Source organism: Phallusia mammillata, unplaced genomic scaffold (genome assembly GCF_965637545.1).
Source record: "Phallusia mammillata unplaced genomic scaffold, kaPhaMamm4.hap1.1 HAP1_SCAFFOLD_90, whole genome shotgun sequence".
NCBI classification, from domain to species: domain Eukaryota; kingdom Metazoa; phylum Chordata; class Ascidiacea; order Phlebobranchia; family Ascidiidae; genus Phallusia; species Phallusia mammillata.
The window spans coordinates 11,510-38,080 of record NW_027648846.1 but is presented as its reverse complement, the minus strand read 5'-3'; the positions used below and the strand labels follow the sequence as shown (position 1 = coordinate 38,080).

The window sequence follows — 26,571 nt, the reverse complement described above, 5'->3', positions numbered from 1 at the left end:
TCGCAAATCGCAATATTAAAAGAAGAACTTGTATGCCACAATTTACCTCCGCGTGGTGTCAGTGAAGGGCGCCAGGGCGAGTTTCGTTCGTTGTTTTTCGATTGAAAGAAGGGTTGGTTCTGCTTGACTCGGCGGTTAGTTGTGTGAAAGTAATTTGAGATGCTTCTTTGATAGGGTAGCGTTAGTGCGTGGTTTAAGGCTGATGACTAAGTACCAAAGGCGTGTAGGTGCAGTGCGGAGGAACGTTTTTTCGTCAGTAAAATTCTTAATGTGAGTAGTAATTACTTTGTGATTTATGTTACCTACGTGCATCAGGACAGTTTATATGAAACACATTGTTTTAGTTACAGACTATTGTTTAGTACAAAACTTTGTAGGACTAAATTAAAAAAACTGTTTCATATGACAAACTTTAGCACAATCCGATCTTACTACAGGTTTATGTAACCAGACAAGGTACAAAACTAACCACTAAAAATATAGTTTTTCAGCAGCAGCTTTCAAAGCTATGTATTTTTGATAATAGTCATAAGTCATAACACATACTCATCTCATGTCTAAATAAATTTGTGAAAACATAAAGTTTTGTGGTTTTGTGAATCGCAATCTCAAAGCAGCATTTGCTTATAATACATTTAATTGGTAAACTAAATACATTTTGCTTGTAAAATCTGTGTTTCCTAGTAAACCCCCATAGTGTATATTGTAGTTAAAAGAAGTAGTGTACAGATGTTGAAAGCTATGTTGTGTTGTTGTTTTTTGAATGTGTCGCAAAAAGTTTTGAAAGGAAACAATTAAATTCTTGATTTGGCATACGGAACTGAAATACAAAATTTTATTTGTATCTGTAGTTAACAACAAAAAACTTTAACATTTATACTTACATTTATCATTTAAAAGCAACTTGGACCTCACAATACTTTAAAATGCACAACATTAAATTTTCGTTTACATTTTGTGTTCCAAGAGGAGCTATTTTAGGAGTAGGCATAAATCAAGTTTCAGGAAATTTGTACTTGGTAATCCTGTATCATAATACTTACAACTTGTCAAGCAACGGAAATTCACAAGCAAGTGATGTTGCAAGCCATCAATTGGATCTATCAAGTGTAACCTTCATTTAAAAGTTTATCATATTGGATTACTTTTACTACACGCGCTATGGCTTTATTGGATGTGGTTTTATGGTGCCTTGTCATTTTACAAGGATATAGCTTCAGAGGGGCAGAATGTGGTAAGCCATTTTATTGCTGAAAGATTTCTTACAATTGTGATTGATTGAAATTTTACAATGATAAAAATGGTTTGTTATTCACGAAGTGCGCTTGACTAGTGTTTAGTGAAACCAAACAACTGTATTAAATGCTGTAAACCATTTTGTTTAAATGCTGTAAAACATGTTGTTAAGCCTGGTGGACAGATAAGTTGAGATTTGCCTTGTTGAACCCAAAACAAACTAACAGTAATTCCAAAAAATGATATGACTAGTGTGTGCTGAGAATAAACTAAGATCATGTTTTATTGTTTACAGTTTAACTTGGCCCAACATTTTGCATTGTGATACCATTTCCATTTTTCTGTGTTTTTGTGCCTTTCTGTACTTGGCGGTTACCAAAGCTTTTTGTGTCTGACATTTCATGTTGTGGGGGTTTTACCAGTAAGGAGATGGTCCACTAAACCTATAATTAGGACCAAGGAAAAGTTACAGCTCGATGTAATGTTGAAAACTACAGCAATTCTTCGTGTTTTGACCAAGCAGGGTTTCCTGTGATGTAATGCCAGCTGGCTCAAAAGTTTTAGGGGGCACATGTCATGTTTTTTCGTCTTGTGTGTTACTTGACATATTAATTGTCCATTCTTTGAACAGTTTCACATGAATAACACAAGGCAATATTTTGGCCTTAGTAATGGTGATATGGAAGTGATGGCACAGTTTTAAATCTCGTTTTCAAACTTATAGATTGTCCCACATTTTAAATTTTAGACTTCGTAAACTTACACAGTATAATACATTCAATTAAATATAAATATTTTTTAAACAACAAATTTGGTGTTGATTAGTTATGGACTTCTTTTAATTTTTGTTTTTTATATTTAATTTTGTTACAGCATCATCAGATTCATGTGCAGGAAAAGTTTGCCCACCTACACTTGAATGCACTTTCCCTAACACTCAGGTTGTTTTAACTCAACCTGATGCATGTTGCCCCAAAACTGTTTGTGGTAAGTTAAGGCAGTTTTATGGCCAGTATTGAATTTTTCCCAAACATATAAGTTCCAATGTAAGTCCTTGACTGTATATATTGGTTGCATTTGTTGCATTAAAGTTAAGAATAAACGTAAAAACCAAAACATTACCATGTATTTTAAATTTCAACCATACTGTTTCACTCATGCAAGCATTATCATAATAGTGGGTTAAATGAAGCAGGTCAGCTCTTTAGAAATCCAGCTGCAATGTTTCATGGAAATATGCCTTTGAAATTTTGTTCGAATGAAATAAAGTATTCATCAGGTCTGAATTCTTTGAAGTATCATACATTAATTTCTGTGAAATTCTCTTTCAAAATCCAGTTGCAGCAAAAACACCATTTGATAGCATGAAAACCCATCTAAAATTATGTACACTTTAAGCAATGTAAGGCATTTGTTTTTTATAAGTTCAACCCATTTTTTTTAGTTTGCAAAGGGACAAAAACTCGCACATCATCACATGCTAATGCAGTGGATCATTACAAGGACTTAGAACAGCGCTACACCAACTGCTCATTGGTTAATGGTAATCTTGAACTTGCGATAATAAACCCTCTGGGTGGAAAAGAAATCAAACCAATTGAATTTACAAAGGTACAGTTATACTACAGTAACCCTTCTATGGTTAAATTTCAATAAAAAACAGTTATGTTCAATTTAAAGTACATTTGTTAATGCAATACTTTTAAGACTTAAAATGGATCATAATGAAGTCTGTGTGCCATACTTAATGGAGCTGTGCTTGGGCCATGAACATGTTTGTGTAGTACAAATCCAAAGGCACTGTGTGTTAAATGCCATGGGGGTCAATGTTTAGGCACACTTCACTTGCTCTGCCATGCTTATATCTAGTTGAGTTGAAATATTCTATTGTGATATAAGACTTGTATTACCGAAAGTTTCGCCATGAGAAAAGTCAGATTTATGTACACAGGGCTGTTGAATTGATTGCTGGGTAAATACCATCAGCTTTTGAGCCGGAGTTGATGCTATCATAGGTTTTAGTTGACTGTTTGCTTGCTTTTGGGTTTGTTTTCAATGTTGAGTGGTTACACCTCACAAACTAGTATTGTTTAAAATGATTTTGCTCCAGCAAATGCTGAGAGCTAAGGTGTATGTTCAGTGAAACATTATGAACTTTATGCTAAAAATCACATATATTTTAAAGCTAGAATACTTTTACATGCCATCTTCAATTAACAAAACAAGAATCCTCACAACAGTTTTCATAAAAATATCATTGTTGCTTGTAACCAATTTATTATGCAAAATATATGTTACATGTTTAAATTTAATCAGCCTAAATCAGCTTTTTTATATATCTCTTGTTCAGCACATTGAACAAGTGACAGGTTATGTTCTCATCTCACGTGTTACTGTGGATTATATTGACTTGTCTTCTTTACGCTTGATTCGCGGAATTGAGAAGTATGTAGTAAGCAACAAAGCCAGTCAGCACTGCCCCAATAAACCTGGTGAACACCAGGGTGCCCCAACCAAACAGTATGCACTTTATGTGGAGCATTGTGATGATAAATCGAAACACTATCTTCGCGAGCTGCGCATGCAGAACTTGACAGGTTTGTTCTTTTGTTTTTGTCAACGACACAACATGAAATCATTTTAAACAAGCTTTTTGTGTTTTGTAGAAATAATTGATGGTGATGTTGGGTTTGTCAACAATAGTCTTTGTAACATGGACAAGATTTTATGGAATGAAGAAATTTTTAGTTTGACTAACAAGCAGAAGTTTGAAGATCACAACTTTAAAGGCCTTCGACCATGTAAGTTTTTTACTTGTTACAACACTAAAAAAAATCTGTAATTTATATGCTATGCTTTGAAAATTTTAGGTTGGAAGTGCACCTGTCCAGCGGTGAAAACTTCTACTGGTTCTGTTCCAAATGTATCTTGCTGGGGAAATTCAACAAGCTTATGTCAAAGAAGTAAGTGCAATATAATGTTAAACTTTTTCAGAAGTCACAGAATTAAAAATTACGTACTCTGGAACCAAAGTTGTTCATGGATGTCAAACAACATAACTTAATAGTTTTGTCAAAAAATAGTTTATGTGTGAGAATGTGAAACAGTAACCTAAAATTATCTTGATAAAAATAAATTTGTAAAATAAACATATTTATACATTGTAGTAGCAGTTATCATTTAAAAGTTTGCATTAAAATGTATTTAGTATGTTGATATTCTATGGCAGTTTTGGTGTAGTATATTTATGTAATAAAATGCATTTTAATCATAAACATTACTGCCAAGGTAGTGGTGTATATAGAATACATCATGTAGACGAAAATGCATTTGTTTGGCAACTATTTTCAGTCACAAAAAGTAACTGCTTGGGTTGTGGAGCAAGCCGATGTAACAGTAACAAAGATTGCTGTGCTGACGCTTGTGCTGGGGGTTGTTTGGATTCTATGCCCGGAACAACAACAAAAAAATCAATATACTGTGTGGTAGGTAGCAAATTATATTTTATATATTTTCATTTGAAACAAGCTCACTCGCATTTTTTGTGTACACACATTAGTTTAGTTGTTTAACTTTTTGTATAGTGAGACTTCATTTAAAATCTGTTCCATTTTTTAAAAAATATTTTCTTTCCTGCTTTCTAATAAAAATGCTTTAGATAATTTCGAAATCATAAGTTCTTAACCTTTTATAGTAAACTTTGTATTCACTATTTAAGGTGTACATAAGATTAACTAGTTAGATTTTTCACTTCGTACTTTTCTCTTCTGCAATGAGTTTCAGGCCATGGCATATGCCGTTGTTTGCTTTCAGCGTGATAAAGATGTTTACAGACACTTAATGTCTGTAGGGATTTCACTCAAAATCCTTCATGTGTGCACACCTCATAGAGAGCAAGAACCAGTTCGTAAATGCTGTTGTCTTATTTTGCTTTTCCCAGACACAGGGCAACGCTTTTGCAGCATTTGTGTACATAGCGCTCATATGACAACCATTGAACCGTAGCAGCATTGCACATGTGCTATTGTTCTTTATTGGTCGGTTTGGCCTTCTTGCTTCCCAATAGAAATTCTATATCCCAGCTTGAAAGATTTAGCATTTATTCTTTGTGCAGAATTTACCAAAAACATGTTTGTTTTAAACATGATAAATTTTTGGCCCTTTCCTAAATTTTGCCTCTATTTTGCAACCTAAATTAGATTTTTTTCTGAATGTTCTGTGTTATGTATTTCATTTGCATTATTTCTCCATTTTCTAGGCTTGCGCAGAAATAAACAACGATGGAAAATGTGCAGCTGTGTGTCCCAACGGACAGTCAATGAATCCAGATAATGGAGATATAGAAGTACAAGATGCCAAATACCAGTTTGCTCGTTACTGTGTGGCCCAATGCCCTGGTATGTGCCTGGTAATGATTATATTATACGATAGACCTCAAATTATAAACAGATATAATGTGGAATCATGGCATATGACTCATGAATGAAAAGCAATGTTTTTTTGTTTATGTTTAACAATGCAGTTTACCTGAAAAAAACTGATTTTACTTCTGTGCAACTTCCTAAAAATCAGATGTTTCAAAATTTTGCTGTCGTTTAGACAATGTCCCAAGGACAGGCACATATTGTAAGCGCTACTGTGAAAAAGGAACTTTCGACTACAAAGACAACACTTGTACACCATGTAAAGGAGGAACATGTGACAACAGTAAGTCATTCAGCTCTCTTTTATCACAAGCAATATATAAACATGTAGTTTTTATGTCACGTTTACCTTATATCATGTTCTCTACGCCCAACTTAATGCATTGGTAACAACACATTTGACAGCTTTATCTCTCAGATTTTAACTCTTACATGGAAAAAGCCGGTCATGTCGGTCTACTTATACACAGTTTCAGGCCAATGTAGTATATATATCATTTCCTGCCTGTGTTTTGCTGTTGTATTCCTTGAACTTAAGTGTGTAAGGCAACTCATTTGTATCACTGTTATTAGGTGGTTTGTTCAATGCTTTAATTACATTTCCGTAACACATTTTGTAACATCGCTTTCATAACATTTTTATTTTTGGTGATAAATATATGTGGGCATTTGTGCTTCAATAATTATTGTAACTTGGTAAATGGTAACGTCCTCTACATGAATCACTGAATAGTAAACACTAATTGACAAGATTCATTCTTAGGATCACCAGATTCTACTAAGTCTATCTCCGATCGGAAACTGTTTCCCTGTGTAGATAGATAGGTAGTAATTTGTCAATGTGTTGTTTGCTCTGGTGGCTTTTAGTAAAGGCGGACAAGGGGTGTGACAGGAAACCTCCCAAAGAAGTGCCAATGCTCAAACAAATCTGTATTTTGAAAACTAACTAGTAAACTTTGAAAATCCAGGTTGCATTTTTCAACGCGAAAATGTTTTGAAAAATTTTAAATTAGGCATTCAATAAAAATGTATGTATTAGGACGTTAAATACAGATTTTTTCAGTTTGCTATGGTCTTGGTGTGGATCATGGACCACTGGTGAATCATACCTACATTGATGCATCTAACATTCACAACTTTAATAGAAACTGTACAATTATTGTTGGAAATCTTATCTTCATCAGTAGCACTTTGAATGGGTAGGTCTGAGTGAATTTTTAAATAACTGAACTTGTTTGGATCTTCCAACTAAATCTGCGAGGATAACTTCTTCATTTGTTTCAATTTTTTTCACTCTAATTTTTAATTGGATGTGGTAAAAAAATGGTGTTTTTTTTAATTTTGTTGGTTGTCTTTAGTTTAAAACTGAAACTGAATGTCTTAACTTAATAATATAAAGTAAGTTGTTTATGACAAGATTTGTTATCTGCATGCCCTTTAGAAAACATAACATTTAGTAAGACTAATACTCTTACACTAACATTTTTCCATGGATATTGAAGATATTTTGCTGTGTCATCGAGTAACGGATTATCCAACAAAAGGTGGTAATTTGCCGAGCGAGCGTTTGCATTTTATTTTTTCCCGCTGGCTGTTACCTGCAAAATTTTTGTTTCTGCCATCATGTGAAAGCATTTCTTTTTTAAATATAATGTTGCTGAACTATTTTTAGGCTAAGTCGGCGTATAAGCTATAAGCAGTTGCACTGTGTTTTTTATTTTATTTTTCGCGATGCAAGTTTTTTTCTGAGTAAATCGTATGTTTTCGCGTTGTTTGGTTTGAACCTCATTGCTGGTATGATTTTGTGCATGGCCACAATATAGGGTTGGCATATGGGTTTGACATCATGCAAATACATGTTGCTAGAGGTTAGGTCCTTTACACTACAGACTATCAGAGTACAGGAAACAATAGGCATGCATTTTGGGCCACATGCTCCTTGCAACCATGTTTTTCTGGCAAGGAGACACTTATCCTCATAGTGGCGCATATTTTCTGATTATCATGACATGAGCCAGCGACAGTGGCTAGATAAAACTATGTGTCAACTTATGTTATTTTTTTGCCTTGCAGCCAAATTACCCGACTGTCTCTTAGGATAATAAGTTAAGCAGACATTCCAATTTGACTGAAGACTACAGCTCGTTGTGCTAAGAACATGTTATTACTCTACTGTCCCACACTTGTTTCTCACACTATTATTTGCTATGATAATTCCTTGCATATATTATATTTTTTATTATATTTTATTTCTTATTGGCTTGGTTTTGTCTTATTGGTAATACATGACAACTTTATTGCTACCATAGGTTATCAATTAAGTTATAAATCAAGAAAAACACTCTGAATCAATATATGTTACCTAATATTCATTAAACCTTGCTTCGCATTAACTGTGGAAATGTTTTGAATCATATATACCAGTATAGTGGAAAACCATTAAGTGGATAAATAACAGATAAATAGCATTTTTTGTTCATGTTTTTTGTCTATTTTGTTAATTTCCATTGGCATTAGCTATTGTTATATATTGGTTATTTTTGAAGTTTTTCTGCTGAAGTATGTTTATGGTTTTTGCTGCAGTTCTTCACCATGTGTACAAAGCTAGTCATTTTTTGTTGTTTGGGGGCATTGCCAAGACACTATAAAGCTGCATTTCACACAATTTCGCCATTTGTTGCAGAAAAATTAAATCAGTATTGATTTTCTTTGATTAAATGGTTTTGGCTGCCACTGCATTTGTGTCACGATCCACAATGAACAGTTTAGTTTTTCTATAAATATTTTTTTTAATTTGCAACAACGATTTAATTTTATAGAAAGCAAAGTTCTAGTTTATTTGTAATCTAAAGTGTTAACACCTTTAAAGACCCTTAAAGTTACAAATGTTGCCCTTTTAATTGAAAAAAATCACTTTTTTAAGATATTATTTTTAGACCAGTGTACACCCATCACAAGTCTGAAATTTATTTTTAAGTTAAAGCTTAAAACATAATGCACGAAAACTGTGCAAAAACAGTATTATTCTGATTAAACAACTGTTAAATAATCAAAGTCTAACTTTGTGGATTGTGCATCACAGAGATTCCTACTGCAACGTGAGCAAAGTGAGCTACGAGAAAATTTTCGACGTCTTTCAAAATGTGGAAGAAATCACTGGATACCTGACTGTGGAGTTTTGGGAATGGGGAGACCTATGTGTTTTCAAGTCAGTTCATTCTTTTAATTTAGATAATACCTGAGTTTTAGAAATTTTAAGGTTTTATGTCACATTATACCAGTGGTTCCCAACCTTTTTGTAGTCACGGACCCCTTTTATAGATTTTATAGGTCCGCGGACCCCCAACGCAATTTAGTCTTGTTATGTTTTTTGTTTCCTGTATTATACGTTATTATACTTACAAAAAATAAGAAATATTTTATCAAATCTTCGTTTTAAGTATAATTCGTAATGTGAAAACACTTTTAAGTGACTTGCCTTTGTCAGAAATTGCTTAATGGACTTTGTAGGTAATGCATTGGTGTTTAAAAAGGATGTTGTTAAATGCTGATTTAGAAATCTGAAGCGTATCCGAGGGAAACAGCTTAAAGGCCAGCGCTTTGCTCTCACAGTCTACACTGACCAGCCACAACTAAAGCAGTTGTGTTTTAACTCGCTTGAACAAATTGACAACGGTAAGCCATTCTTTTTTAACTCGCTTTTCTACATATGATAAAGTATTTGCTCAAGAAAAATGGCTTCTTTGATGCTTTCTGTGTAGTGACTGATTAAAGTTTCCTGTTCTCTTTCTGAGAAAAGATGCTTTGTCAGACAGTTGAATCACTGCTGTTTAAAACTACACACAACAGTGCTCCAAGCATTGACTTTGGTTACAATCTTGCAGCTGTTTTTCAGTCTGTACAGCTTGCATAATTTGTCCCTGCCATTCTTACACAAATGTGATTTTTACCCCCTATTTAGCCCTATTAAAGATACATTTCTTTTGGCCATCCACTGAAATTTTATGTCCCACAAAATCGTTGCTGAATTGAATAGACTTTAGTACAGGATACAAGAAGACATCCTCATTCAAGTCTATTCCAAAATTTATTTTTAATTTTGTGAGCAGTTTAGGCAAGATAACCAATCACTATAAAGTTGTTGTAAAGAATGTGATATTTTTCATATGCTGGAGCATATAAATGTCGTACGCAAAAAAGTTGATAAATTTTGCAATATACATAAAAAGTGAGTGGAAATCATCAATGCCAAAAATCTTACATATTATTTTGCACGCATCACATCCAGGTGCCTTGCTTTTATACTCCAACCCCAACTTGTGTTATATTGATACTATTCAATGGCAACAAATACAAGGGCAAGGTGATGGTCCCAAGCCCCAAATTGATAACAATCTTATTGATATAAATGGGCTGTATTGTGGTTGTAAGTAGCAGGGTTCAGTTTCTGACTAACCAGAAAAAATGTGGTACAAAATTCTTTTGTTGGTGGGAAACAATTTAAGTTTGTAACTGGTGTTTGTTATTTTTTAACGCTAACCCTAATCCAGTCTATTAGATTAGAAATCTTTCGTTACTGAAACTTTTCTCCTGGGAAATGCTAAAACCCCCTTAGGGAATCGGATCATTTTTTACATTCCGTAGAGTTCAAAAACCTATGAACTTAGTATGTGAAAAGCCTGGATTAATAAACTAAATTGAAAGTTTTTGTTGTTTGTTAAAGTAACTATACATTATTGGGCCAAAAAAGTTTTTTTTCTCAACAAATAATTAGTGTATGTAAGTACTAAATAAGCTGTGCTAACTCATGTTTAAACTAACATTTTGCATGCTTACAAAAGTTTTTCCTTTTAACACACCAAGGACAGTGTGTTCCTATTGGTTTCAGAAATAACATCCTGTGTCATTTGTCAGCTCTCAATGCTTGTCAAACTATTAACAGCGCAGTGCTTTAGTACAACTACATTTAGAATAAACTTTTGTAATGAAAACTGTCACAAAACATGTACAAAGAAAGATGTGAAATATAACCACCACATAAGCATGATATAAACATTACAAGTACTTAGTAGATGATACTTAACTGTCTTGATAATTTTGTTTGCAACCAAGGCGATTGTAATCCACCTTTCTTTGAGAATAAAACCAATTCATCATGCGGATAAACCATTTTTTGTTGACACTCAAGTATTATAATTGGATTTATTTTTCCCAGTTGCCTGACTTTACTATAACCTCTGTTTCAGGAGTGGTGAATGTTGATAGAAACAAACTTCTCTGTTTTGCTAATACTATCAAATGGCAACAAATAACTAACTCTACCGAGACCAGTGTGGTTGTCGATAACCAAATCCCTACTAGCTGTGGTGAGATATGAAGTGCCATGGCATGACAGGCATTAATGTTGTTTTCCCTGCTTCGTGCCTGTTGCCATTGTTTTGTTCTTTTTGTTGGAATCATTTTAGTTGTTTTGTTTGTTTGTCTGTTCCTGTTCTAACAAATGCTTTGATAGAAATGAAATCAGATGCATTTTGTTGTTGATTATTTTAGTTCAACACTGCAACAATCCTTTATTTTTTTGTATCTCAGAAATAGGATATTAATTGTTAAATAGTCAATGTTTGAGAAATGGCCTTCTCAAACAGGCCGTTCATACTGGGTACAAAGTACTAAACACTCATATTGCTCTATTTCCTAATACACATTGAAAGCATGGCCAGTTGTTTGTGGGGTAGAAAACATGGCACTAAAGGGTTAACCTTTGGTGTTAAGTATTCATTCGCCACTTTAGTAATGTAGTTTCTGGGAGTTGGATGTAAACAAGATAGGTTTGAATCCAGTCCAGATATACACTTTGTGATGACTGAAACATCCCTGTGCTTTGTGCGCTGAGAAAACACATTGCAAAAAATCTTAAGACAATTCATGTTAAGAAACACGTACAAACTTGACGTATGCAGCCCTTCATAAATAGTAACTGACCCAGAGTATATCCTGTGCAAACTGTTCTTGAAGTAACGGAAATGGGTTCAAATTGATTGCTTGAAAAGGCAGCATCTCAAAGTGAAACTTTTCAACCCAGTTCACCTTGTTTTGTTTATTTTTTATTATTTATTTTTGTTTGCACATTTGTTTTAGCTTGTGTTAATGTTTCGCATGTATTTTATGTTGTGGGATCCAGGTGATGTTACGTTTAACCACAATCGTCGCTTGTGTCTGCTTGACACTGTCCACTGGTCTGACATTTTCCTACATTCAAGCCAAGACTTTAATCATGTTGGCAAGATGAGATGTAAAAATGGTATGGATCAGTTTTACTGTTGACCATCTATTACCAAACTTGCAGTTTTCAAGTTATAAATATTTTTAAAAATTTTGTTTGTTTTATTTTGATTATTTATTCATGTGTATACAATATGTTACACAAATATTATTATTTTATGCTTGATTGCATGTGTTGTTGTTGTTATCAGTTTAGTAATCTGCATTGATCCATGAAATTTTAAGTGGTTGTGCTAATGTAATCTTGACGGGCTTTAACTTGACAGTAAGAGTGTTGTGGATGTCAAGCGCTTGACATAAACTGTTCCTTGGAATTCATGTAATGTAACGAACAACTCGAAATGAATTGGATAGGAATAGTCCAAAATCTTAGCAATACATGTAATAGACAAAAATAGTAACCAAAATAAAATGTAGGGTTGTGGTATTTGGATCAAATGTAGAAATTAAACAAGCATTTTAATAACCTGTTGCATATTCACAAAGCTAGTACTGTCAAAGTTTTTCAATTTTATAATTCTATCAACTTTATAGAGCTCTTTTGGCAATTAAATTTTTTATGAACATTTCGGCAGCTTCTACCAGGTTGCCTTCATCATGGTAAATAACACAGAATGTGAGTTGTACAGTGCATTCAGTGTATTTGGCTCAATGAAGGTGTCCTGTATAGAATGTCGAAACGCTGATACCAAAATACAATTGCCAGTAGAGCTCTTTAGGGTTGATTTTATGCTTGGCAACAGCAGCTTATATATTTACAATTCTATGTTATTGACAGTTGCATGTCATAAGACTTGTGTTGATGGATGTTGGGGTCCTGCTGCCACCCAATGTAGAAAATGTCTGGACTACACTGACAAAACAGATGCTTCTGGTCAATTCACCCCTAAATTTGTTCCTGACCCCCAAACGGGTCATGATATGCCAGGCTACAATGTGACAACATGTGTCAAGGAATGTAACATCTCCAAGGGGTAAGTGCATACAAATCAGCTATTTAAAATTATATTACAGTTAAAGATTGGTAATATAGTGTATAAAAGCAGTTAGCTGTGTAGCTGATACATTTGGAAATTGACAGCCAATATAGCACATTATAGTTTGGGTAAACATGAAAATTTTAAAAAAAGTGTTAAACTAATTACTATAACTGTCCAATGATTTTCTGTGAAGACTTTTTTCTGCCTGTGTATTGCCAAAAAGCAGAGACCATCTCACTGGAAAAAAGTGATTCCATTTTCAGGAAGGTTCAGGTTGACTTGACCTGTATAGTTCTGTGTAACAATCACTGTGATGCTAAAAGCCTTATAAGATTGTCTTCACACAGTTTTAATTAGTTCTGCCCAATGCTTGAGAAAACACATCACATAAAATTGTCAGATTAATGTTCACATATGAGATAGCCATGAATAATTTATTTTAACTATGCCTTTTTTGACTGTGAGCAATTGGATTTAATATTCCTGTGGTGTTGTAAATAGTATGTGGCAATGAAAAATGTTGACAATCAACTGTCCTGTAGAGTTCTAGCTTCTATATATTTTAAACAATTTAAAGAATTACGCAAGCACAAATCAAATTTGTATGCCTGTTTAATCTATTGACTGGCTTTGACTTAAATGCCAAACAAACCCAGTACACTTTCATACAATAGTAAATCAGTACATATTTCCAGATTAAGAGTAATCTTTTTTGCAATTCTTTTCTGTTCTGTTTTTCAAAATGTAAAATTGTAAAAAAAATCTGTAAGATTGTATCCCTAAAATTTTTTTAGTGACAAAAGTCTCTGTGTATTGCAGCACATTTTGGAATTTGGTGTTAACCAGATTTATATTTAAAACTAAGCACTGAAGCATTGGTTTGTATTTGAACTCTTTTGTATTCCAATGACTTCAACCATATTTGGAAAATAATTTCTGTGTTTATTATATTCAACAGAGTTTATCCATCAACTGACAAACAATGTATACCCTGCCATGAGGAATGCCTAAAAACTTGTCATGGAAAATCAGAATACAACTGCACCAAGTTAGTTTTGTAGAGTGTAGTTTGTAAATTCACAATGCTGTGTTAATGGCTTAGTCATAAATCATTTGTGTGTACCATGCTTAATGTTCACCTTATTTCCTGGATGTCCAACTGCTGAGTTTTCAACAAAAAATGCTCGTCAGCCAGAAACTGATCATAGTACTAGTATGGAATTTTTTTTACACTTAACTTACTTTTGAAAATATTTCAAGTGTGGACACACTTTCGTCATTTTTGTGGTGTGTGTATGGAAATGTGAATCAAATTATGCAGATTACCAATATTCAGGATTAATAACACTTGGTATTGTGAATCTATTATTTTACCAATTTAAAAAAAACATGTAAAAGCATATGAGCCAATAAATGATAAGCTGCAGACAGTGCACACTGTTTCGACCTATAAGGTCTCATCAGTGCAGCTGGTGACGAGAGATCGGCCGCATTGGCTAGTGTAGCCATCAAACGGCACTCCAGTTTGTGGTGAGCAACAGGGTACAACCCCATAACTGGAGTGCCGTTTGATGGCTACACTAGCCAATGCGGCCGATCTCTCGTCACCAGCTGCACTGATGAGACCTTATAGGTCGAAACAGTGTGCACTGTCTGCAGCTTAAAAAAAACATGATGTACTATTTTTAATTAATTGAAGCATCAACCAATCCCAACCAATTTGATTTGTTTTTTAAATAATACCAAAACTTTATTAAGACATATTCTTTCTTGTTTAGGTGTAAAAACTACAACCTAGATGGAAAGTGTGTATCACAATGTCCAATAACGCACTTTACTGGTCCCAATAAAACTTGCATAGCATGCAGTGGATCTTGTATTGATGGGGGGTAAGTGGATCTTTCTGTGTCATTTACCTATTATTGTCAGTATCAATAGTAAACCTGCTTTTGTTTACACTCAACCTGTAAAGTCAAACTTGCCAACCTAAATGTTCAGACTATTTCAACTATTGTTAATAGCTAAGAGGTGTATGTTTGCCTATTTATCGAACATGGTAAAGAGGTGTATGTTGCCATTTATCGAACAATCTATTCAAACAGATGCAAAGGACCGGAAGATTTGCTAGGAGTTAAAGGTTGCACAAAATGCCATAAGTCTTTTAACGAGGAGACTAACAGACACACGGTATGCACGACTTATCCTTTGCTTAGTAAATTAACACAAGCTGCCAGTTTAAATGAGTTTGTTGCATTGTATGTGCTGTTACTTGTACATTTATGTGGGACAAAAAAATTGTTTAGTTCCATGGAGCCCACTGTCAGATCTGCCTGAAACATTTAAAGGAAAACGAGTGCCCTGAAGGTTGTACCACAATAGACATGAAAACAGACTTTCAATGCTATGAACCTCCAAGGTAAGTTTGTACAAGTTACATTCCTTTAGTAATTTTAAAATCATCTCAAGCTGCAATTGATTAAAAAAATCTACACATTGTTTTACAGAAACAATTACACTACTGTTATAGTACTTTGTGTGTTGGGGGTATTCATATTGTTTGTTGGTATCTTCTTTTTCTTCTTCTGTCGGCACAAAACAACAATAAGGCGAATGAAACAGACCTTGGGCGAAAAAGTGGTGGGAGATGTGAGTAAAGCTTTCCAAGACAACAAAAACTTATCTAAATGCATTGTTACCTTTTGTGAGATGTTTTTATTGTTTAATTGATTTGATCAAAAAAGAAATTGTCTTTTTTGGATTAAATTACTTTTCAGGCCTTGGTTGGCATTTATTTCAACTCTAAGAAGAGTGTAAAGCTGTTAGTGGGAAAAATACCATAATATACAAAATTGTGCATTTAGATTCCATTAGCTGATAATGAAGCAACCCCCCTGACACCCAGTGGAATGAGTCCAAACCAAGCTCAGTTGAGGATTGTTAAGGAAAATGAATTGGCTATGGGAAAATTGCTGGGTAGTGGCGCATTTGGAGCTGTGCATAAAGCAATTTGGACTCCTATTAATATTCAGGTTAATATAAGCCCACATGGCATGTGTATTTTGTGGCGATGTTATTCTGTACCATGGTTTAGATATTGGTTTAATCTTTCAACATTTGTATGCATTGTTAATAGGTACTTTATGTATTGAATTTAACTGATAAATTTATATGATGCTTGAGTTGTGTTGTGACAATTGTGATAAAATACCAAAAAATGTTAAGTTTAGGATACTGGCATCTAAACAAGCACAAAATTTACCTTTAGACAACTATCTAAGGAGGGAATTAATGTTGTTAACTGCAACTGTATCTTGGTTGTAGGTTCCTTTAATAAAACTAATAAAAAAAAATTTTGGTTGTACAAATTGTTTTTAAATTTAAAGGGTGAAAAAGTAAAGATTGCGGTTGCTGTGAAGACACTGAAAACACCTGGAGATGTAAATCCTATGGCTAACAATGAAATCATGGACGTAAGTGAAATGGCATTTTTGTACCAGACAAGCAAATTGCTTGGATTAACTAACCTATGGTTAAGAGATGCATAATAATGGATCATTTGAATTTGCCCACTATACAATTGGCAATAAAAGCTTGGTTTACTTGTAAAGGGAGATATTTTGCCATCAAAATGATAGTCTACAGTTGGAGAGAAAGTCAAACCAATACCTGTAAATAGTGTTGATTTTGTTACTATTTTTTTGCTTAGGAATGAATGAGCTTTTGATATTCCAACTGATAAATTTTCCATTTATAACAGAAAGTTTGTCGCAGTAAATAGAATATTTTGTTGTGTAGGCAAACACTAATGGTTAACATTAAATAATCCTTTTTAAAAAATTTACTATGAATTAAAATAAATTGGAAAAATATATTTTCAATGTCGTAAACATACCTAATTACCAACCCATTTTTTTGATTTTGTTTTCTGTTCAAAATGTCCATCCCTGCAAAATTGTATAGTCACGTTTTAAGTACTTCATGTATCATCATTACCAGCACAATAACAGGGGATTTTCATGTCCTAAAATTATTTTTGCAGGAGGCTTACATGATGGCGTCGGTGGACTGCATTTATCTTGTGCGACTGCTTGGTGTGTGCATGACGGAACATGTATCACTTATCACTCAGCTCATGCCACTCGGCAGCTTGCTAGAGTACGTCCGCAACCCTAAGCACCAGGAAACAATTCACGCTGGACACATCGTCAACTGGTGCACTCAAATTGCAAAGGTACATTACACCACAGCTCCAAGATCCATTGTTTTAGTCCTGCAAGATTTGCTTTCAAGGAATTTACCAATCTCTTACCAACCTCTTTGCGCATTCTTAATTCCTCAGTGATAAAACAGAAAGTATTAGTTTTCAAAGGGTGTACATTTTCAAATCTCTTTTAATAGCATTCTTAGCTTTACTTTGTGCCATACCACCATACTTGTGGTGGTTACACACTTGTGGTGGCTACGCATTTTTCTGAACTTTTTCATTAGTTTTTGGTGATTTTAAGACTTTGGTGTGTTTATAATGCTAAGACTTTTGTTACTACATAGGGCATGAACTATCTAGCTGAAAAACATCTTGTGCATCGTGATCTTGCTGCAAGAAATGTTCTTGTTAAGACACCAAATCATGTGAAAATTACTGACTTTGGTCTCGCTAAAATCCTGAATGCAAGGGAAGATATTTATCATGCTGAGGGTGGCAAGGTACAGTCGCTTTCTGAATTGTTTATATTGTTTAAAATATATGTATATAAATCTACATTACTAAGTGAATCAATTCAGTTTGACAACATAATTTTTAAATTACTGCATTTCATATCCAATAACTTTTTTATTTCAATATTTGGTTGTTGTAAATGTTTGTGGTATTTATGTCATTTTACTAAGCTATTAAATCTGTAACTTTGGATACTATATACAGATCTGTTTAAAAGAAAATGTTAACATAATAAAGCATGTCACATTTTAAGTATATTTTCATGTACTAAATAAAAGCAACTGTTTTTATTGGAAATAATACCGGTAGATGCTCTACATACACCTACCAAATTTTTTTACCGATGCTGGTGTATGCATGAATACAACTTAACAAGTTACCATTTTCTATTCAGTTGCCAATCAAGTGGTTGGCCATAGAATGCATAACGGAAAGGACCTTCTCACACCTCTCTGATGTCTGGGCTTTTGGTGTCACTTGTTGGGAACTTCTGACTCTTGGCGGTCGACCCTATGACGTATGTCATTTCACTCAACTATACCCTTAATAATGCATCAAAACCAAACGGAAATCCCCTATGTCTTCTAACAACAGTTTTAGTCTTGTTCACAATAGATGCTGCTAAAGAAAGCCCCTTTACCTTAGTTCACAATTAGACCTTTGTAAACAACTGAAATAATTTGAATAGTTAACAGATGTCAGTATTTTAAAATATTCAACAGCGCGTAAAAATATCAACAAATTATTTGATAACTTGTTTAAAAACTGTACTATTAGAATTTTTAAACAAGTGAATTAAAAAAAAATTAAACCCTTGTAGTTAACACTTATCAGTATTTTAAAATATTCAAAAGCCTATAAAAATATCCACAATTTATTTGATAACTTGTTGAAAAGCTTTTAATTTGATATTTGGATGGGTTTTTTTGTGGTAAACAATTTTTGAGTTGAAATTCAATGTGCTCATTTTAACAAACATGTTTTATTTGTATGAATCATAACATTTTTTAAATTAGCTACACAAAATGGCCACATGGCACCAAACAGCAATATAATTGTAACCCAAGCTATATATACATATTATAGGGAGTTCGTGCAGTGGAAATGTTGTCCCTGTTGGAAAGAGGAGAAAGATTGCCACAACCAGCTTCAGCCACCATTGATATTTACATGGTTCTCATTAAATGTAAGTAGCTAGGCAGACTTTATAAAAATAGTTATATAGAGAACAGTGGTCCGTTTAACATAAAATGATATTCATTTTGGGAACTCCAGTCTAGTTGCACAAGCTAATTATAATATTTATGACACCAGAGAAGAAAGGTCATGTTTTTGCAATCTAGACATTGATTGGCACTGAACATGAACATAAAAGGTATTTTAAGATGCCAAGTTTTGACAAAATCATGATCCAATAAATATGGAACTGACATTTCATGCCCTACTTCCAAAAAAAAAATGATTTCCCAAAAAGTTTTCCAGCAAACAAATTGCCAAATACTGCTGACAAGTTGAAGAATAGAAACCATGTTTAATAGTAAGTCTGAATAATAGTGGTAGTGTGTTAATGAAGCCTACCCTGTGTAAGGCGCTAGGTTGTCTGGGTTGCTTGCCCTCCCCTGCTTATTTACACTTTGTTCTCAAATGACCTGAAACCCCTTTTACTATCTGTGTGGGCTTTTGTGCCGTTTTAGGGCTTCTTTTGTACAGGCGCTAAAACTCCTTTTTGCGGTACAATGTTGCTAGTTGATTCCTTTTTTTGGTTGATTTAGCTAGTTTATTTCTTTCCTAAAAAAATATCATACATTAATATACATTGACTGTGTGGGCAGTTATGTTGTTTGTTGATATAAAACTTATATATAAAACAAAAATCTATAATTTTACATACTTTATGTGTACAAACTGTTACAAAGCATTTATATCTTTTCATATGCTTAAATTAGTCAAGTAGCCCCAAGGTAAAACACAACAGACCAAAAATAGACATACGGAACAGAAAGCATAACTTTCCACTGTGTGGTAAAATTGCACAAGTAAGACAGTAACTGTGTGTTTAAAATGATTCCAATACTTTTTTTATGTATAGGCTGGATGGTTGATAGACTCTGCCGCCCTAAGTTCCATGATCTGGTCAAAGAGTTTACTGCTATGTCGAAGGATCCTGGACGATATGTTGTGATGAAGGTAACTCACTTGGTTTTATTTGTTATTTTATGATTTGTATCTTATCACTATGAGTATTGTGCCATAATCTGATGTGTAGTCATCCTTTTAGCAAAAGGTGAATTGGTTCCACATAGGTTATGTTTTTTTGTACTTAAATTAGAATTTAGATTAGAACGAGTTTTTTTTTTCAAAGTAATAGAATTTGCATTATTTATACTACTTTGTTACATTATTGTTTTTATTGGCCACATTGTTAAGTTTTAGAGATTGTTTGGATATTACTGCATTTAAACACTGCAAAAAAGAGGTACAAGTACAGAAGTTTGGAAATGACTGGCCTTATGTCTTATTAATTAATTTGTAAGAAAGCTATGTAAAAAATTGTTGTATTTAACCAACAGTCAAATAACATAACAAAATAATAAAAAACTGCAACAAGATTTATGGGTTGACCAGTTAAGTACATTAAGTGAGCACCCAATTACATATAGTCAAGTACATGCATATAGTTAATAAGTTGCTAATTTGCATGTAAATAGTGTGGGGAAACATGCATGGCAGAAAATGTCTGCTAACCCATTTGCATTTTGCACAAAGAGGTATACATGTTCTCAGAATATTTTGTTTCAATACTAAAACATTTGCATATCATGGGCTCAATTTACCCATTTATATTTTTTCTCTTGACAAAAGGCAGCATGGCCTACCCAGTGTTTTAAACTATACTTTAAAAAAAAACATTTTTGTCCATTTTATCACATTTATTAAGCCAACCTGCTAATATGTGGCTAATATGTAGTGAAAATCATTTCATGCCACCAGTTTACTAAAAATGGCCTGAAAGAGTATTAAATTTGTTGTAGTATCAAGCCAACCACTATTTGTGTAATGTTTGTTTGTTGGCGTCAAATTGTTTAGAATCTGGTCAATTAATAAAGCCATAATTGGCTAACATATCATAATGTTTTTGTGTTTTTAGACTGTAGCTGGCTCTTGTATCACAAGCCCAAGTCCCACCGATGAGCTTCAGTTTTTCCGTCAACTCCTTGAAGAAGAAAAGGGAGAAGATGGTTCAGTTATTGCTGATGAGCCTGACCAGTACCTGCTCCGTGATGCCCTGCTAAATAAGGTATGTTTTCAGACAATTTCACTTATGAGTCATTTTGTTGTTTTCAGTAGTTTGCAATTAAGTTTTTTCTGTTCTGCATGACTGGTTTGTACTGGGTTGCTATTTTTGGCATATTTTTCAGTTTTAAGCGTAACAGTTATGTTGTGAATGCATGATCTGCACAACAAAGCATTTTTTAGTGGAAAACCACTTTTTAAACATAAAAGAGTCAAGCTTAATACATACATAGAATTTGACAATCCTACCACATTTTTGAACAAAACTGAAAAAATGATGTTCGTCTCAGGAAAGAGTTTGGTTAAACTCCTCAAAGCGAACAAACTATTTTATTCATGTTTCGATCATTTTTGGATTGAATTGAGGATAGTTGATTATCTAACATCTGCCATGAAACCAAAATTTGTTCAATGCAACCAGTTTTGGAGTAGTGTTGTGGCATTTATGTGTTCACTTTTCAGTTAACCCATGCATGTTTTGTTTTCTTTTCATTTGTGCCCAGCGAGACAACAAATACACACCAATGTCAGCAGTAAATTCCTCATCTGAGATTCATGCGTCAATTCATGGCCGTGTAAGTTTGTTACACAGCAAATTTGCTTCACGCTTCAAACATTCATATCGCCTTAATTGGCCTTAAAAATTTGGTGCCTAGCTGTATGCTTTCTATATGTCATGTTTGCATGCTCTTGTTACTAATTGTTCAACAAAATTAACCTTGCAGAAGATTGCACTAAAGTTAAGCACTGCACTTAACATCATATGCTTAACAACTTTATTTTTGGTCTGGCTTGTTTTTATGCAAATTTGCAAAGATTAAGTCATGTAACCCTTACCAAGTTTAATGCAAGCTTATGCGATTGCACAATTCCCTTTAAATACCAGTTCAGCCATGTCTAAGAAGACTGTGTGGTATTGCAGTAATAATGTGTTGCATGAAGAATGGTGCCTAATCTATAGATGTAAAAAAACTGAACTTGGCCTCGTGGTACCTATTTACAATTACTAAGAAATGAGCCAATTATACCACGTATCAATGGAAACCGGCAATTATGAAAAGTACTTGTAAAGTAATTTCCGTACCACGACAAACGCCTGGATTAGATGTCACCATTATCTGGCGCAGGAGAAAGGATATATGCATCATGTTCCAGGCTTCCTGCCTTTTCCTGAACCTTTCCACATTTAAACGGTTTTGAATCCACTGACAGATTGCTAGTTTGGGAGAAACCTTTAGCTAGTGGAAGTAATTGCTTGTAGGAAATAGTGATCTGCTAATGCCCACTATTGCTGTTTTATGGATGCTTACCATGACATTGACTGGGCTTAACTTTTGTAAAATATTCTCTGGCTCATTCAGTATGGACAAGGTTGTTTTGTTGGTAAAATAGAAGTGTCAACTAATTCATTCCTAAGACTAACAAATACCTAAAATGTTTGCAATGATGCAACAAGGTTTTACCCTTGGTGGCAACTATTAAAACTGTTTTCTCTAAAAAAAAAAATAATGAAAAGATCACTAATAATTATTATTTCCCACAATTGCATTTCACGTAAAACTAACAAAAGGGCACAAAAATGACACATATATTTTTATGTCTGTCAAGCAGCCGGAGTATGAAAACCAACCTACAGTGAGCAACATACAAGAGACAACATTCATGGATGGACCACGTGGTCACCGTCTGTTCTCTCGCAACACTCCGTCTGCAGTGTTTTCTACCTCTTTGTCCTCATCAAGCAATGGTATGGGTCGAATTCCTGAAGGGGAAGAGCCTGTTAGTCCTATTATCGATCCTGATGATGTTTTCGCTGAATCTGGGCACTCCAACAAGGCAAACATCCAAGCAGGTAAACTATTTACAAGTTAGAAATGTACCAATACAATAATTGTCCTGATCCACAGATGCTCTACATACGATTCCGGTCACATATATTGACTTTTTTAGTCGACAATTTCAGCATGCTTACATAAGTCTGTGTATTTCTTGTTATAAACCACTGTGGATATCCAATAAAAATATGGTATCACCAGTTCTTTTGTAAATAGAATTTGCCTGAATAAGGACTGACACCATATTATGGGGTGATTTTAAGCAGGCCGAAATTGTCGGCTGATATATGTTTGCCAAGTATTGCACTTTGTGGTCCCTTTTTCACATTGTAAACAGAAAATTGGTCAAATGAACTTTGCATTGCTTGGGCTGGTTTCAGTTTGTACAATAATAAAGTGGTAGACAATTGTTTGCATATTTTAGCCACGTATTGTTAAAATGCACTCTGTGCTCTAGTACAAATGCATTTTTATCTTTATTTTAGAAGAAACGACGGTGAACAGAAAAGATTCAGAGGAGACACAGCGATATACGGAAGACCCTACAACCAGAAAACATTTATGTAAATATCTAAAACAGTTTCATGCTATTTTTAGAACTTTTATTTTTAGTCTCATCACATTCTTATTCATACTAACATTTCGCTGATTAGCAATCTGCCTAAATGGCATTTAGCAACTAAATCAAAACAATAATAAAAATAATCATCCACACAGTTGATGACACACATACAGCACCTAAAAAGATTCCAGAAGCAAGTGACTCTTTTAATTATGACGATGATCAGTATCTCATGCCAACTCCCAGCAAAAAGATGCCAGGTAAATGAAAGAAATGACATTTTATTGTGCAAATTTCCATAGTTTTCCAAGCTTTTAAATTAGGTTTATTTTGTGCATGGAACGATTTTACTCTGAATGCACTGAGTTTAACCAAAAACCCATTTTTGATTATTTTGGGGTTTGCAGTGTTTTTGATTGCCAATTCAAAAAATTGTTACAACAACCAAACTGACATATTGATAGACATTAATCAGGGGTCTTTTGATTTGCTGCTTATTTTTGTGTTGTTGAATGCTTTGCATCTAATCGTTGATTTCCCTTTTAACCAATTTAAACCAAAGTTGGTAATATAAAATACCCCATGTTAAATTAAACTTAAGCTGAGTCACTGACAACAGTAGTGAATCTAAAGCAATGCTAAAGAAATAGAAAATAATGCACTAACTGTTAGCACTGTGTTTGGAAACACTAAAGTGTATTCTGTGGTTAAACTGTAAACAGATGTCATTTGGTTTGAGTAGTTGCTTTGCACATAGGCACTAATGACTAATGGCAGTTCACCAAGTAGTTTGTATTCTGATAGTTTCATTTTGTACTAATATTTCAATGCTCTTTGGGCATGACAGCCTTTGTTTGAACCTTCAGTGATAGTGTCAAGGCTGTATGAAATAAATATAAAGTTTTTGCAGACACTGTGTTACTATTTAAGAGAACTAAAATTATGAAGTAATGTGTCAGTCAACATTTAATTTATGAAAGAGAACTTGTTGATTTTAACCTTTTATCAGTCTTTAATTCCTAAACAAAATCACAAATGATATGCAAATGCAGAATCAAGTTTAATCTTTGGTGATTCACATGATTTTGTTTGGATTGTTTTGACGATTGAATGCAACATTAAAGGTTTGATTAATCAAAATGTGTGCTGATTTGAAAGCATGAGCTCTCTTAGCTGCCAAATAAACTTGCATGTTGAATGACCTTTAGTTGCTTGCATGACACAAACCTCTGCATTTTCTTTCACTGACAGTTTACCTTGATCTCGAAGGCCCCTCACTGCAGTCTCCGTCGGCGGCGGTCGCTAACCAAGCCTACGTGCAGGCAAACTCACTAAACCACAATCCAAATCCAAGCTCAGACTATGAACAACTGTCCGCCTGCAAAGGGGGCAGTGCTGTTGCTGCTGATGCGGAGTATGTGAACACTAATGAAGGTGAAAGCCTGACTCCGACTTGGTTTGAAAATGCAGAGTACATGGCAACGGACAGTGGTATTGGCGAAGACACCCAGTCGCTTTTGTCAAGGGGCAACACGGGAAACAGAGTAAACCGTAAAACGTCGACTCAGTCATCTTTTGATGAAACTGACGAACTATCACTACTGCACCGACAGAAGAACGGGATTGCGCGACCGAAAAACGGCCCACCACAAAAACATTACACGGGCGACCCCATGTGGTCAGCATCTTCCGAAGAATCGCTAAACAATCCATTTCAGGCATCGATCGAGAACCCTGAATACATGGGGTTAGTCCAGGCTGAAGTAAAACAGCCAAACAATAGTCGGACTGCAATGCACACGGCGATTTAATGCAGTTTGTTGTAACTTTTTTTCTTTGTTTTATTTTACCTTTTGATCTCATTCGCAACGCACACATAGGTGTATGTTTTAAGACTCCTATTTTAAGAATGAAATTTAAACCTAGCTGTTTTGTCGCATGCATTTACCAAAACCAACTTTTTCATGATAAACCCTAAAACCATTGTTTTTAATTTTCTGTTTGAGAAGAAAGACCTATTTGTCGTATCAGCATAATTTGCGTTTGAACGTTGTTGCTTAAATCAAGTTTAGAACAACGATTTTAGTTGAATCGATTTCTATGAGCTGTTTCTCCTAATCAATTTTGGAATCAAGTGAAAATATAAACGCTTCAGCTTTCCGTAGTTGATGCAGCATTGAATCCACTGCACTATGCATTTTACGCTCTGCGTTTTTGTAAATCATGCCCTTTGTTTTAAAATGTGCACAATTTTACCAATGCACAGAAGCGTTGAAATGCGATGCTCGCGACTTCTTCATTTGCAGCAGTATTTTGTTGTTTCCCACCGAACAAGCCTGCCGTCTGCCCGTTTATCAAAGCATTGTTGTTTCGCATTTTTTGTCTTTTCGTGTTACTGCTGGTATAACTTTCGTTCACCCAATAGTTACTAATATGTTTCAGTTTCTGTAATTGCGTGCCCAAGACGTGCCATTTTACTCTGACTCAAAAAGTTGTACCTAGTGGAAAAAATATTCAATTTTTTTGTAAGTACCAACCATAAAAAACACCTAAGTATAATTTTCTTATTTAAAACACTCTATCTTATCATTAAAATTAAGCAGACCTCCAACAATACGGCTCACGGTTAGTACATGTGGGTGCCTGTGAACGTACATACACCGTTTTCTTTTGAAGGCAATTGCCTAATGTACCGCATATAGTATGATCAAAATCAACTTAATCGCCATTTAAAAACAAGTGTCGACTCCTTGTAGTTGTGACCTAACATCATATTATTATAGGCATTGATGGTACCTTAACTTTTATAGTACTTTGCAGCCACGAGATGTAAGTTCAACAAATTGTGAGTTAGTACATTTTCTATTGTTTCGCGTTCGAGTTGCATAGTCCGCACGTGTGTACATAATATATATATTTGACCGTACCCTTTTTGCCGTCTAGGAGTACCAAGGACTTGTTGGCGTGATTTTTGTTTTCTCATGCTAACCAATGTATTAAAGTGACTCCTTGCAACCGACTTTTATTAAGAGAAAGTCTGCAGCTATTATTAGTAGTTTAAAGATCGAGAGGTCCGTAAACAGACATTGTGCGAGTGTCAAAGAGAACAAGGGTAAGTTTACAGAACAAGGGTAAGTTTACAGAAGGAGTCCAAAGCCCTATTTAGTTTTTACCAGGGGCCTGTTGTTTGAAACTACTGTGTTAGGGGTAATATGATTAAAGGCTGTGGTCTTGAAAATAA

General features: G+C 34.3%; 1 protein-coding gene across 9 annotated transcripts; it reads left to right on the top strand.

Annotated features, from left to right (window-relative positions):
* Positions 1-945: 945 nt before the first annotated feature.
* On the top strand, positions 946-26,345 carry LOC145207098 (epidermal growth factor receptor-like). 9 transcript variants are annotated; one of them, XM_080078588.1, is made up of 33 exons: positions 946-1,234; positions 2,110-2,223; positions 2,681-2,847; positions 3,587-3,833; positions 3,903-4,037; positions 4,107-4,199; positions 4,588-4,721; positions 5,495-5,633; positions 5,836-5,943; positions 6,724-6,859; positions 8,743-8,868; positions 9,217-9,335; positions 10,907-11,026; positions 11,842-11,961; positions 12,721-12,916; positions 13,881-13,970; positions 14,701-14,811; positions 15,025-15,109; positions 15,226-15,338; positions 15,427-15,568; positions 15,784-15,951; positions 16,306-16,392; positions 16,962-17,153; positions 17,471-17,626; positions 18,034-18,156; positions 18,726-18,825; positions 19,729-19,826; positions 20,788-20,937; positions 21,437-21,508; positions 22,545-22,785; positions 23,254-23,331; positions 23,486-23,590; positions 24,582-26,345. In XM_080078588.1, the coding sequence occupies exons 1-33, from the start codon at positions 1,162-1,164 to the stop codon at positions 25,139-25,141; spliced, it is 4,698 nt and encodes a 1,565-aa protein (XP_079934714.1). In that variant the 5' UTR covers positions 946-1,161; the 3' UTR covers positions 25,142-26,345. The 9 variants fall into 9 exon arrangements, with proteins under 9 accessions (XP_079934714.1, XP_079934715.1, XP_079934713.1 ...); XM_080078589.1 differs by having other exon boundaries at positions 22,542-22,785; positions 24,600-26,345; XM_080078587.1 differs by having other exon boundaries at positions 22,542-22,785.
* Positions 26,346-26,571: the final 226 nt, after the last annotated feature.

Excerpts from the sequence above, each read along its gene's own strand:
- LOC145207098 (XM_080078587.1), top strand. The coding sequence starts at position 1,162 with ATGGCTTTATTGGATGTGGTTTTATGGTGCCTTGTCATTTTACAAGGA. Across the intron at positions 13,971-14,700 it reads TCAGAATACAACTGCACCAA|GTGTAAAAACTACAACCTAG; the intron begins GTTAGTTTTGTA and ends TTTCTTGTTTAG. Across the intron at positions 18,826-19,728 it reads TTACATGGTTCTCATTAAAT|GCTGGATGGTTGATAGACTC; the intron begins GTAAGTAGCTAG and ends TTTTATGTATAG.